This window comes from Psammomys obesus, unplaced genomic scaffold (assembly GCF_907164565.1).
Source record: "Psammomys obesus unplaced genomic scaffold, mPsaObe1.curated_primary_1811, whole genome shotgun sequence".
Taxonomy (NCBI): Eukaryota; Metazoa; Chordata; class Mammalia; order Rodentia; family Muridae; genus Psammomys; species Psammomys obesus.
Window position 1 is genome coordinate 16,345,732 of NW_026592118.1, and position 15,377 is coordinate 16,361,108.

At 38.1% G+C, this 15,377-nt stretch overlaps 1 protein-coding gene across 2 annotated transcripts in view; it reads left to right on the plus strand.

The window, feature by feature from the left end:
* The window catches only part of Phtf2 (putative homeodomain transcription factor 2), a 136,390-nt gene that overhangs the window by 83,445 nt on the left and 37,568 nt on the right, over positions 1 to 15,377 (plus strand). For both annotated transcript variants that reach the window (XM_055612807.1, XM_055612808.1), the window contains exons 4-7: positions 4,991 to 5,060; positions 6,284 to 6,442; positions 9,208 to 9,373; positions 10,508 to 10,672. In XM_055612807.1, the coding sequence (XP_055468782.1) occupies positions 4,991 to 5,060; positions 6,284 to 6,442; positions 9,208 to 9,373; positions 10,508 to 10,672 (560 nt within the window). The remainder of the gene's footprint in view (positions 1 to 4,990; positions 5,061 to 6,283; positions 6,443 to 9,207; positions 9,374 to 10,507; positions 10,673 to 15,377) is intronic.

Below are 15,377 nucleotides of genomic sequence, written 5' to 3' on the forward strand. Positions count from 1 at the left end.
ATCATTAAAATATTTTCTGGACCTTGGAGCCTGGAATCTTCTCTTTCATCAATTCCTATTATTCTTAGATTTTTGCCTTTTCATGGCATCCTTGATTTCTTGGATGTTTTGTGTTTGGGACTTTTCAGATTTTACTTTTTGTTTGAGAGTAGTATCAATTTCTGCGAGATATCTTCAGCACCACAGATTCTCTCTTCCATCTCTTGTATTCCATTGGTGATGCTTAACTTTGTGGTTATTGCTCTTTTCTCTAAGTTCTCCAGCTCCAGGGTTTTCTCAGTTTGTGTTTTCTTTACTGATTCTAATTCTGTTTTCATGACTTGCACCATTTCCTTCATCTGTTTAAAATTGGATTCTTATCTCTCTATGATGGTCTCTATTTTTGTTGTTGTTGTTGTTAGTTTCCTCCCTATATGCCACTAATTGTGCCTCTATCTGCGCCTCCATTTGTTTGCCTAAATTTGCCTGTCTTTCTTGAGAGCTTTGTTCATTGTCTCTTTCTTTGCCTCCACTGGGTGGCCAATTCTTTGAGAGAATTGTTTATTTCCTCTTTAACTGTCTGTATGGCTATTTGAGAGATTTGTCTGTTTCCTCTTTATGTGCCTCTAATAATTGGATAAACATAGCTTTAAAGTCATTTTCCTGTGTTTCTGATGAATTGGAGCATCCATTGATTTTGGGGGTTGCTGGTGAAGCCATGATGTCCTGATTTTTGTTGGATGTGTTCTTATGCCAACCTCCGTCCATTTGCTTATCTGTAACCTTCACTGTTTGTTCCTGGAGTCTGCAGATCAGAGTGGTACTGTCTTTCTCTGGTGTCTGGAGAATGAGGTCCAGTGGTTTCAGCATGTGTGTTGGTGTTTCAGCTCTACCTGTGGGAAAAAAGTCCGCGGGCGCAGAAGGACAAATGTGGGCAAGCGTGCGCATGTGTGTGGAAGTATGCCCTGAGGGACAGGGTGCTAGAGAAGGTAGAGGCCTTCAGTGTGAGTGAGGGGCGCCTTGCAGGCACTGAACGGGTCACAGGCGCTAAAGGTATCACAAGTGCTGGTGTGATGATGGCGGGCACAAATTTCCTGAGTATGTCAGTGGCCTACAGGCTCCTGGTATTCGTCTCTTAACTGAGCTCCAGGAGTTATTTGCCTAAACTCCCCTGGTAGATCCGCAGAGTAGGGGCTTCTGTTTCCCACAGTGGATGTGTGGGTGGGAGGGATCTGATGTCTGGCTGGTTGCTTATAAGCACCTTGGATCTGAGGCTCTGTAGGCATTTGAGGGTGCACTCACTCTCTAGCAGGTCAAATGGTAAAGCACAGGGGTTCCTCCTGTTCTCTACTGGCCAGTTTGGACCTGCTGAGTCAAATGTGGCAGGTTGAGCTCATTCAGCTCAGTGGTGTTGTAGCTGTTGAACTAGGGAGTCCAGCTGTGGCTGCAGAGCTGGAGTGTCCAGGTGCCTGCTGGGAAGTCCTGGGGAGCCACAAAAGTGGTCCACAGACCTCGGTGGCCTGGCGCCTGGTGTACCTGGGTGGTTTGGCAGTTCTGCTGGACTTTGGTGGCTGTACAGCTGGCTATCTGCCACTGAGGGATTGGGCGACCCATGCAGTCACTAGCTGGGAGGCCCTGGGGAACCTGTACTATTGCTGGCAGGCGTGGGACCCGGGAAGGATTGTACCGTGGATCTGGGATTAGGCAGGAGGGTACTCGGCGGGCGGGTACAGCTGGCAGCCCCGGCTGAGGAGCTAGGAGCCCCGCCTCTGCTGTCAGGGTCCCCAGGCAGTGAGTTCTGTGCAAAGCGTCGTCACTGGCGCTGTGTATTGGCCTCCCCCCAACCCCAGAAGGAAGGCCCGAACAAGCGAAGTACCCCTTTCCATTCCCAGAGACCTGAATCTAAATGTTCTCCATTCCTATGATGTCCCCTCTCTTTCAGGAAGCCAAAAAGTTGATTTTCTGGCTTCAGTTGCCCCTCCACTCACCAATTTCAGAGTTTCAAATCCTTGGCCTCTCAGAAAGGGTGTGTGCTGGTTGCCACCCTCTTGGATCCACCTCATTCTGCTTTTTTAAAGCATGGTTTTCTGCCTGCTCTCCTCACTCAGCCAGGCAGGCATTCCTCACACTGAGCATCCCTCAGCTTTCACTTGCTAGAATTTGTATTTGAAGGTCCACAGTGACAGTTAGTATGCAAGCCATGTTAGTTTATATAAATGCAGTTTAATCCAAGTCAATTTAAACTTTCCCTTTTATAATGTCCACTTAATTAGAATCATTTTAGGAATACTCATACCTTGGTGATAGTATCTTTCATTTTTGTGACTAAAATTATTGATTCTTTGGTGAAAGTTTTTAATTAAGAAAACCCTTTACATATTCTTATAGACTAAGAATCTAAAAATTCACTTGCCTCGCTTCTAACTGTTGGGATTAAAAGTGTGCTACCACATAGGCTCAAGGTGGATTGTTTTTATCGAAATTGGTAGTTGTTGTATGGTTCTACAATAGAGTTCAAAATCAAATTGTAGGATATAAACCGGGAGATGAATCATCCACCTGTAAAAATAAGAATAACCATGTGGGGGAAAAAGACAACTTACTGTTTTTCTAATAAGGACTTTTAGTTCTTAAAATGATACTGAAAAAATTGTAGATTTATAACAGTAAATGATGCTTCAGTTTGACATAAGATTGTTATCAAACTGGGAAAGAAATAGTTCTAAAAGAAGTTAGTGAAAATGTGTAATGTCAATTTTTTATACTAATAAAGATAAAAATCCCTTTGTAAACTTTGTACAAATTAAACTGGTGCTTTGTTATTAAATTTTATTCATATGTGCAGTTTTAGAATTACTGTTGCAGTTTGGAAAATGTTGAGAATATGTATAATCTCCAACTGCTCTATAGTAACATTAAAATGAAAATGAAGTATAGATACGGTTCATCATCATCATCATCATCTTACTTTCTAGGTAGTCATCATGAAGATTGAATGTGTGAACACTGAACCATTGCTGCTAGTGGGTCTTATGGGCCTTTGGTCACACACTGTTAATTAATCAGTATGGAATAACTGTTGCATACTGTTATATAGCTTTCTCTTAAAGACACTACCTATTTCATTCTAGCACTGGAATTGCTAAGGACAGGAGGATCAATAAAGATCAGCCTTGATTATGTAGCAAATTAAGGCCAGCTTAGGTACATGAGAACCTGTCTACAAACGAACAAACATACTTTATTTAAAGTGAACACCTGTAGCTCATGCCTAAGCATATGTTACCTGACACATTTCCTCTGGGACATTACAGCCTGCATACACTTAGCAACCACATAGGCTCAAGGTGGATTTTTTTAAACGAAACTGGCAGCTGTGTGGATCTACAAGAGTCAAAATCAAATCATGAGATACAGACTAGGAGACGAATCATCCACTTATAAGAATGAGAATAACCATGTGGGAAAAAGACAACTTACTGTTTTTTCTAATAAGGACTTTTAGTTCTTAAAATGATACTGCAAAAATTGTAGATTTACAACAGTAAATGATGCTTCAGATTGACACTGAACCTTGTGCTCCGATCACTTTATACAGTGGGATCAACAAAAAACACAAAAATGTGGAAAGCAACACTACATAGTCTGTAAGAAGGACGGTTGTTTATATCAGTGAGTACTGAGCCCGGAAGGCGGAGTGCTGCTTTGTGGGGAATATGTGTTAGGCCATTTAAGAAACTTGTGGGTTTTTGTTTTTGCTTCTTGTTATTGCCACTTTGCACATGTCAAAGGTGCATGAGGGTAAAAACACAGACAAAAAAAAAATATGTGTAGAGTATAAATAGTAGTGAATGAATTTGTAATTACAGAATTTGAAAACATAAGTGTCAACTCTATAAAAAATACTGTTACTATATAGTTGACACAGAACCTTCTTTGTTTCTTTTTGTATTTTGGGATAGTTCACAACCTGAAGTGGACAGAGCATGTGAAGGGTTCAAAGGGTGACTGCATCTTAACTCAGGGTATACTTTGGTTTAGACATGTCAGTTAATGCAGACTTGTGCTGTCCTCCTGCTTGTTTTATATGCAAACAGTTCTTAATACAGGGGCCATTGTCACCTGGTGGGACCACTGCACAATTGCTTGCACAATTGAACAAATAATTTAACAGTCCTTTAAACTCTTGTGTCATCTCTCAGCTCTTTGTTCCTGAGGACTTTTGTCTAAGCTTGTACTGTTCTTAATTCAGTGGAATTTATTTTTCCCATACTTTTGTTCTCCACGCTAATTTTTAATTTGCACTCTGCAGTGATAGCAGAAAGTTGGTGTTAATTAAAATCTAGTAATTTCAGTTTTAAATTAATTCAGTTTATGCAGCTGTTTTCCATGAGCCCTGTTGGTGATCATAATATTTAAGTTCTGAGGTGATGAGGTGACATTAGGGTCAGTGGTAGGCAGTCTAGAGATATAGTCATCTTCCTTCAAGGGTTCTGCTGGTATCACCCTACATGCTGAGTATGTGCTGAGAAAGAGGTATCCCTGTCTTGTTCTGAGCAACAACCTCCAGCATCACATCTTGAAAGCCTTTGGGTCCACTACTCCTCACTCAGGAGTAGTAATGGCAGTCTAAGACCAACAGTCTTCTAGATCATGCAGGACATAGGCTGTATGCTGATGTCGCTTGATGTATGACAGTCTTTGATTTGGAAGTTAACTGTCTGTAATAAATAGGCTTTGCATGTTATATATATTCCCTAAACATTCCTCTTGGAAAAATAATAAAGATTATTAGAATGCTGTAATTATATTCCACTTGTAACAAATCTTTAATATATTTTTGTTCTTAATATGTTACTTCAAGATTTTGTTTTAAATTGAAACCCTTACAAATTTGTTCCTTTTTTTTTTTTTTTTTTTTTTTTTTTTTTTTTTTTTTTTTTTTTTTTGCTATTTTGGATTTAAACAAAAATATATGTAGAATTCCAATACTGCTTTTAATATATTACAGGGGTTAAGGAATAAACCAAAGAAAACAGCACATGTGAAACCAGACCTCATAGATGTTGATCTTGTGAGAGGTAAGTCCTGGAAAAGTAAATGTGGAATGCCAGTAAACACTGATTCTAAAGAAACAATTCAAAATAGTTCAGATAGGAACCTTCATAGAAATACATGAAGACAGGAATAGCATGCATGAGAGACAGTGGAAACACCAACTTGTTTTTCCTTCCTTGAAATACAATTTCAAGGAATAGTAGTATAAAAGAATAACAGTTCTTGTTTGCACAGCAAACTGTAATATTAATATTTATAGCTATTAATAAAATTATAGCTGGGTGTTGTGGCAGATGGCTATGATCCTAGCACTTAAAACAAATATGTGAATGAATGAATGAATGAATGAATGAATGAATGAATGAATGAATGAATGAATACAAAGCATAAAAAACCAAGGTCACACTTATTAGTCCTGTCTGGTATAGAGCCCAACTGTGCAGATCATGCTGGCCTTAAATTCAACAAGAGTCACCCACCTCTACCTCTTGAGTGCTGGAGATGTGTGCATTTGGAGGCTGGAGGTTAACCTCTGGTGTCTTCCTGGACTGTTTTTCAGTTTGTTTTCTGAGGAAGTATCTCTCCCTTAGCCTAGAACAGTGGTTCTCAACCTTCCTAGTGCTGTGACCCTTTAATACAGTTCCTCATGTTGTATTGACTTCCAACCATACTATTATATTCGTTGCTATGCCATAACTGTAATTTTGCTGTTGTATAGCTACTGTGTAATTTTGTGAGTCCAAAGGGGTCACAGTCCATAGGTTGAGAAACATTGGCCTAGAACTTGATGATTTGGGTCATTTGCCCCCAAATATCCCCCGTGTGTGTTCAGTTTCAGAGTGCTGGGATTATAAGCTTGGCCCCTCATTATAAGCTCGGATTATAAGCTTGGCTTTTGTGTGGATGCCAGGATCAGAACTCCAGTTCTCAGCTTTACACAGTGAGCCATCTCCCCGACTTACTGTATAAATTCCTAAAGAGCTAAAAGTAAGTCCTGTTTTTATGAAATATGTGGGAGAAATCCTGTTATTTCAGCTGAAAAATTTCTTTTAAGGTGTATGTTGAGTGTGATATCTGATTGAGTAAGATTGCTTTTGAAAATGACTGCTATTCCATGTTAATTATTTCACAGTCATAGCATGTAATAAAATTATATGCCACTTGTTGTTTTCCAAACATTGAATTGATTTTTGTAGGGAGTTAAAGAAAAGGAAAGTCTGTCATTATGTTTAACTTTTTTCCTCAGGGTCTGCATTTGCTAAGGCAAAGCCTGAAAGTCCCTGGACTTCTCTGACTAGAAAAGGGATTGTTCGAGTTGTGTTTTTCCCCTTTTTCTTCCGGTGGTGGTTACAAGTAACGTCGAAGGTCATCTTTTCCTGGCTTCTTGTCCTCTATCTTCTTCAAGGTATAATTCAGTAATGGAAATGTATATGCTTTTAACTTCCAGAATGCTCTATTTTTATGATTAAGACATTGTTCTAAACATGTACTGATACTGTGCATGAAGTAACTACTGCTGTTATAAATGAGGTACTTTGATAGTAAATGTTTGAGGTCTGGTGAAATGGCCCAGTAGATCACGGGGCTCTGGTTTATTCTTAGGACCTGTATGGTACTGTGGCAGAGGGAGCAAACTAACAACCCAAAGTTTTCTCTGACCCCACATACACTCTGTATAAGGAATAGGGGAATAGGAGCAGGAAAGGGCAGGGGGGATTAGATAAAAGCCTTTGTACCCATGACACACAGATACACCCTTATCTTCTTTCTGCAGCACATGCTGACCTTGAAATGCAGTTTTGGCTTCCTGGGTTAAGCTTACTGCTGGAGGGCATCCTGCCTGGCACTTCCTTTTATTTGTTTACTTTTTAGTACCACTTCTGCAAGTTAGTTTTTTTCTATACAAAGTATGGTTTATTTTCTATCTTGACTGCTGTGATCTGATCTATCCTTATGTTGTATTAGAACTAATATTTATACCACATACTCCTTCAAGTGCTTTCTCGGATTCCTGTTTAATGTCCACAATCACCCAGGAGAGTAGAAAAAGGATTATGTCTTGCTAGCTGGACATGGCACTTGAAAATCATGAGGCTCTCAGATCTCACTTCTCCTATAGAATAGTGTCACATACCGTGTAGTCACCATCAGTCAGGTCTAAGCGCTCTGACTCCATAGCCACAAATCTATTGTGTTGCCTCCCAGCATTCTATTACAGTCTTTCTGTTAAAGTGCATTGTATGACATTGCTATAGTTTCATCAAGTATTATGTAGGTCTTTCGATTTTCTAAAATGATTTATGTGTATGATTGTTTTGCTTGCATGGATGTGCACCAGATGCATACTTGATGCCACAGAAGCCAGAAGAGGGTGTTAGACCCCTAGACCTGGAGTTAGAGATGGTTGTGGGTGTCCATGTGGGTGCTGGGAACCGAGGCTGTTCTCCTAAATGGAGCAGCAGGTACTGTTAACTGAACCATATTTCTAGCCCTATGCCTTACAATTCTGACTAAGGAAAATATATTTGTTAAAATAAATATTCACTTTATTTTGTTAAATTATGCCCATCATGACATTTGCCCGTGAATGCATACATAGGCTTTTTTCAGAATATTCACATTACATAACCATATTACTATGATAAAAAAATGAACAAAGACCTATTATATTATTATTATTATTATTATTATTATTATTATTATTATTATTTCTTGAAAACAGAGCTAAATACTCTTAGTTCAAAAAATTAAACTTGGTTGGATCTGGACGTCCAGGCAGTGCCTTTACTGTTGTTGTAAACCTGGCTTTCCTTATTACTCCCACTCTTGTTAGGTCTTTCTGTGAAGAAGCTGGGAGGAACCCTCCATGATTTCTTCTTACTTTATGTTTCCATAATCCTTTGTATTTATGACCTAAGGAAGAGAATGTTTCTTTTTCCAAGTGCCAGATTTAATTTCTAAAGAAAATTTTGATTGAAGCATATGTGATGGTTTTTGAGTGCAGTTCTCATGCTAGGAAGGACGAGGATTGCCATGAGTTCCAGGATAGCCTGGGCTACTTAATGAGACTTGGTCTCAATAACAAAGGAAGAAGGGCTAATTTTGACTTTTGTTTAAACTCATGAAAATATCTTTAAACAAAACAAAACAGGAAAAAAAAACAGCTTCTGCCTAGAGCTACTAGTATCATGACAAACTATGGTTACATCTGTACCTAAAGTAGAAGAAATAAACCTGTTTCAGGACATCAGTCTGTAAAGGTTTTATGTCTAGACAGTCTAAGAAATGGAGGGAGTAAAAACAGGCTGTCTTCTATACGTTGTACTGACTAGCAATGATGAGTGGTTAGTGACTTTGCTGGGAAATATGTAAAAGTATATTTGTTTTCAAAATCTTAAGTAATGGGGCTGGAGACTTAGCATTGATAATAGAAGTCAGCATCTGTCGAGTTCTGGGTTAGCTCCCAGTACCACATAAAACTGGCTACAGTGGTCCACTCTTGTATTCCAGCACTCGGGAAGCAGAGGCAGGAGACTTGGAAGGAGCCTCCAAGGCCATCTTTGTCTGCTTAGGTTCTGGCTGGGCTGAGATACACAAGCTCCCATCCCAGGGGCCAAAAACTTGAACTAACAAGCGTTTTGTAGCCTTACTAAACACTTACTAAAAGACTTCCTTACTATGTGTAACAGAATAAATGTACTTGAAATTACTGTGAATTATTTTATTGTGATCTAACAAGAAATTACCTTGGGTTTGAGTCCATACAATCTTCATTACAAAGCTGAGTGAGTGTATGTTAGTCTTGTCTTATCTTGTTCCAAGGATATATTACAAATATCATGGTTAGGCAACAGCAAATAATGAGAGTCTAAAGAGCTTATATAGAGTAGTGGTGGTGGTGGTGGTGGTGGATGTGAGATAGTAGCTCTCTGTTTTCCTGGCTGACCTGGAGCTCACTGTGTAGAACAGCCTGTCCTTTTACTCACAGAGATCATCTGGCTGCTGAGTGCTGAGATCAAAGGTGTATATGGCCACACCTGGCAACATGGAGTAACATTTTAAATTTTGGAAGAGTTTAGTAAGAAGTATTATAAGAACAATTTTTAAAGCTTTAAAAAAGTGACTATAGATCTATAACTAAATATATATATTTTTTCTCTCCATTTGTAGTTGCTGCAATAGTATTATTCTGTTCCGCTCCTAGCCCACATAGCATACCTCTAACTGAAGTGATTGGGCCAATATGGCTGATGCTGCTTTTGGGAACTGTGCATTGCCAGATTGTTTCAACAAGAACACCCAAACCTCCTCTAAGCACAGGAGGGAAAAGAAGGAGGTACTGCTTGTCAAAAAGTGATCTTTTTGTAGCTATCCATTATTTCAGTATGGAAGTTTACTTTTGTGTGTGTGCCTGTGTGTGCGCGTGTGTGCATCTGCCCATATATGCGAGTGCCCACAGAGACCAGAAGTGCGTTAGATGCCCTGGAAGTGGAGTTGCAGGTGGTTGTGAGCTGTTGTGTTATGTGGTTTTGGGAACTGAACCTCCGTCCTTTTCAAGAGCACCAAGTGCCTTTAACCACCAAACCGTCTCTACAGTCCTTGGAATTGTTCTTAATGGCTCTTAGCTTCATAGAGGATGGTGTTCTTGTGCACAGTTGCTCTTTCTGATTAAACCCTAAACTCCAGAACCAGTCACCAGGTGATGAGTTTTCTGTAGCTGTTTATGGGCCACTTGGGTGCCACATGTCTGTGGGATTTGTTCTTGCTGTAGAAGTTTGTGTTTGTTTGTTTTTCTTAAAGTTCACTTCCAGTTAGCAGTATCAAAATAGGAAGTAGATGTTACATGAAGTAAATTAAGTTCTGCTACTTAGAAAGATCTTGTGTTTCTAAGATTCTTTAAAATAGAGCTGAGAAAAAAAAAAAAAAGCTGTTTATTAAATGTCATTCGAAGCTGTTGAATAGTGCCTGCTGATGGGCTAACATAGCAAGTCTCCTCACTGGCCCCGAGCACAAGCAGTTCCATTTTAAAATGCTTTGGAACAGTATTTCTTTTGAATATTATTGCTAAGACATTGTAATATTTGTAGTTAGGAGTATCGAGATTCCAAGTCCATCTTATTTTTGGAAGATAATATTTACATTAGTTAAATAACTGCTTAATTAGTTTATAATTCTCTCCAATGTAAAGTTTTCTTCATCTATAGAGAAGTAACAGTTACATAGGGAAGGAATGCTTTGTAAGTATCTTTCCAGTATGACCCGTATAATAGTATGTGCATTGACTATTCGTGTGAGTATGAGCAAGGAGCAATATCCCTGTATTTATTGAAATTGAATATGCAGTGTAATACATGGTTCAACTTCTGTCTAGTACATTTGAATTTTATTGTATGTCAGTAAGCTTCTGTGTTCTGTGAATTTTTGAATGTGATTTTAAAGTACCTCCCACTGTTAATCTTTTCTCCTTAAGGAAATTAAGAAAAGCAGCCCATTTGGAAGTACACAGGGAAGGAGATGGCTCTAGCACCACAGATAACACACAGGAGGGGGCGGTGCAGAGCCACAGTGCGGGCCCCTCTTACAGTGTTGGCGCTGTCTTCAGAGATTTCTGGCATGCTGCTTTCTTTTTATCAGGGTTTGTATTTTTTCAAGGCTTCATATGACATAAAGATGCTCTATTCCTTTTCTGATGTTTGTCTAGAAAGTGAATATTAATGACTTGATATTACATCTTCATTACATATTTTATTTTGATAGAGGGTTACAGTTTAAGGAGAAAGAGCATGAAGTTTATGTGGGATTATATCTAAATAGGTTTATCTGTGTGGAAATGAGTATATCCTAGCAAAGTATAGTGAAGATTTCTTGATGTTTTAAAATTTTTTTCTAGTATTATTTTACTCTATTAATTAGTTCATTGCGTTTATTAGTATTGCATGTCAGAATTAATACAGCATGTGACTATTTCTGCTTTTTTCTTTTACATCTACTTTAACTTGAAATAAGCACTGTGAGTTAAGTGAATAAACTATATGCTACAGTCTAAAGTCCTTCATTTGTTCACTGTGTTTTTGTATAGTTTGTATCATCAATGAATATTGACCAAATAGGAGAAAATATTTATAGCTGACTTCAAAAGTAAATTAAACCTAGCTCAAAGTGTTATGTTATTAATACTTTGAATACTTGGCTCAAACAGTTAAGAGTTAATGGTACTGGTTTATATAAGGCATAGCATAAATTAGAAGACTAGTTAAAAAACCTATCGATTAATATTGGATATATTTGAGGGAGTTAATAAGTCAAGAAAAGACATACTATATTTTTTAAAAAATAACTTTTCTATCATTTTGCTAACAACTGCACTAGCTTTTGCTAACTACTTTCCAAAATTTTCATCTGTTTATATTTATGAGCTGTTATGATAAAGCTTACCATGTATTAAGCAAATGTATACTCTGTTTATTTTTACTGTTTATAATTTTTTAGAAATGATTTTATAATTAACTTCTGATTTTGATAATTAGCAGTAACATGGCATTTAATCCAATTGTATGTTTTTTCCTTAAAATGATTTGTTTTTATTTCTGTTTTTAACGTGGACTCAATTCTATCTCATCTAAAAGAGCTCTTGTTTTTGTTGTTTTCTTGCTTTGTTATTTTAACAGAGTTTTCCTTCAGAAGATGTAGAAGTTTAATTACTGAAAAGTCAATTTAAGTGTTTCCGAAGACTTTCAGATGAGCAGTTATAAATAACAAAGTAGATATATTTAGCTTTCAGAAAATCATTTAGTTGTTTGGTTGATATTGTTATATTATGGACAGCATTTAGTGTCCACTCAAATGAGACCCAGACTTCAGTTTTCCTTCTGCTGGTCCATAGCCTGAAAATGGCTAGGACTGCCAGGCATTGATACTGTAGTGTCCAACTCCCTTAGGACTGACTCTGTAATTATGACAACTGTAACATTATAAGTAGCTTAAAACATGAACCATTTTCAGCTGTCTGATTTATGGTTTGGCTGGCCAGCTTATGAATGAAACTATTTTAAATGTTAGGTACAAACAGATCCTCAGAGAAATACTAATTTTAGAAATTCAATGCTGAATTCTGAAGTCTTAGTGCCCTGTTCTTTGAAGCTTTGATAAGTGACTACATGCTTAGTACTGAAATAGCAACTGAGACTTACAGTTCTTCTGGTGATAAGTGGAAAAAAGCTTGACTCTTACTGCTTAGGTATCTGAGTTATGTAGCTGATGGAAGAGTACATAAAAGCACAGTGGATAACTTCTGTGAGTGATAGCATGGTTTTCTAGAGGTTAGAATAAAAGGTTATTTTAGTCATATGTCTATATACAGTTCATTCTTAAAATAGAACAGCTCATCTGAGTGAGGTTTCAGCTTCTTCCCTGGGTCTTCTTTGTTGCTTAGCTTCTTTAGGGCTATAGATTTTGGTATGTTTATCCTATATTAAATGGCTAAAATTCACATATAAGTGAGTATATACCATGTGTGTCTTTCTGCTTCTGGGTTACCTCACTCAGGATAATCTTTTCTAGTTCCCTCTATTTGCCTGCAAATTTCATGATTTCCTTGTTTTTTTATTGCTGAGTAGTATTCCATTGTGTAAATGTACCACAATTTCTGCATCCATTCTTCAGTTGAGGGACATCTAGGTTGTTTTCAGATTTTGGCTATTATGAATAATGCTGCTATGAACATAGTTGAGCAAATGTTCTTGTTGTATGGTTTAGCATTTTTCGGATATATGCCCAGGAGTGGTATGGCAGGATCTTGAGGTAGCACTATTCCTAATTTTCTGAGAAAGCTCCAGTTTGATTTCCAAAGTGGTTGTACAAGTTTACATCCCCGCCAGCAATGGAGGAGGGTTCCCCTTTCTCCACATCCTCTCTAGCATGCATCATCCCTTGAGTTTTTTATCTTAGTCATTCTGATGGGTGTGAGGTAGAATCTCGAGGTTTTGCATTTCCCTAATGACTAAGGACGTTGAACATTTCTTTAAGTGTTTCTCTGCCATTTGAATTCCTCTGTTGAGAATTCTCTGTTAAGCTCTGTACCCCATATTTTAATTGGATTACTTGGTTTGTTTGTGTTTAACTTCTTGAGTTCTTTATATATTCTTGATATAGACAATGAAAGTAGGAGAAGACAAGGAACAGGACAGGATCCTTCCACAAGGAGCCTCTGAAAGATCTCCCCATCAGGGTATGGGCGGGGATACTGAGACTCATAGCCAAACTTTGGGCAGAGTACAGGAAACCTTGTGAAAGAAGAGGGAGATAGAAAGACCTGGAAGGGACAGGAATTGCACAAGGAGACCAACAGAGGGAAAAAAAAAAAAAAAAAAAAAAAAAGAAAAAGGAAAACAAACAAACAAAAACCCTGGGTCCAGAGATCCCTGCAGAGACCAATACTCCAACTAAGGACCATGCATGGAGAGGACCTAGACTCCCTGTTCAGTTTCCAAGTGGGTTCCCTAGTAAGGGTGAAAGGGGCTGTCTCTGACATGAACTCAGTGACCGGCTCTTTGATCACCTCCCCCTTGGGGGGGGGTGCAGCCTTTCATGGCCACAGAGGAAGAGGAAGCCAGCCCTGATGAGACTTGATAGAGTCAGATAGAAGGGGAGGAGGTCCTCCCCTATCAGTGGAATAGGGAAGGGACACAGGGAGAGAAGAGGGAAGTAGGATGGGACTGGGAGCAAGATGGAGAGCGCTATAGCCAGGATACAAAGTGAATATATTGTAATAAATATGTAAATGAATAAAATAATAAACTGTTAAAAAAAAAAAAAAAGAACACCTCAAACTCAACCAAGTGCCAAGTGCTCTGCCCAAAGTCTGGCTGTGAGTTTCTTCATCTGCTTTGATCCCCTGCTAGACGGAGTCTTAGAGGACATCTGTGGTAGGCTCCAGTCCTATTCCCTCTCTTCTACAGCTTCCCAGAAATCTGAGCAAAAGCAAGTCAGAGATGAGGTGGTAGCATAGAGGGAGGAAGGTATTTTATGGAGTGAGCTCTGTTGGTAATCACTATCCCTGTTTTCATATAATCTTTACCCTGTCTGTCTTAGAAAAACCATTTTGACTGGAAGATCATCACTAGGCTCCAGTGGAGTTTCCTTTCACTCTGCATGTTTTTAGCCACTGTTTCTTCCTTACATATTGGGTTCCAGACCTGCGATCTTATTTGCTTGATGCTCTTAGAATTTTCTGTCTTTTCATATACACTTACCTTGCTTTCCTGTCTGATTCATGTATCTACTTTCCAGTTGTCTTTTACTTTATTATCTTCTCTTTCCCTTCTTGATCCAGTCAAATTTCCATGAGCCTTTCATGAATACCTCTCCAACATACTGTGAGTTTATTTGAATTTCAAGGTACTTCACTTTTTAAAATTCTATATCTGCATATTACATGGTGTTAAAGAGAAGTAAAGGGAATTGTTGATAATATTTTTTTTTCTAGGCGAAGAAGGTAACAAGGTACCTTTGCACTCTTCCTTGATATATATATATATATATATATATATATATATATATATATATATATATTTTATGTTCTTCCTATTCCCCCTTTCTACCATAACATTTTCTTGCTGCTCTTTGGTTATCTTTAATCAGAGGCTCATTTCTCTAGGATTTTTCATGTCACTGGGATCACTCAAAAGGAAAACATTAGGAGATTGCAAGTCTTGCAAATCTTTGGAAATGTGTTCTGAATATAAAGTATTTGAACTCTATAGGGTGTATGGGAATGTGGTCTGCTTGTTTCTGTTAGTTCTTTGGGAGAAGAACAGACAGGAAAAAGACAGGCCTCTTTGTATAAGACAAAAACTTTCTGTGTTTTGACAAAATTGTACAAGAAATCATAATAGATTCTAAAAAGAGGGGCAGTTAAAAGTCCTGTGAAGAACGTAAATTGTCTCTCATTTAGGGACTGTTTTGTGTTGGAATTTCTTCAAACTGGCTGTGGTATTTCACCTGTAATCTCTTTATGTTATTTCTTGATTCCAAAGTCAGCATTTAGAATAGGTGAGTCTTAAGTCTCCATTTAGTTGTTAAATTTTCAAATTAATTTTGAAATTTAATTTTAATTAAATTAATTTTTAAAATTGAATTCGCATACAGGTATTTTGGCTATTTTGAACACCCAGTGTCTGAGTAGATTCTTTATCCTGCCCATTGCTGCCACCCACCACCTCTGTCCATCCCCTTTTGTAGCCTGTCCCACCCAGTCTCTTTTTTTTTTCATTAGATCCCATGTGTCCTTTTGACCACCTTCTGCTCAGTTCTTAAGCAAATTCCCATAGAACTGAATCACT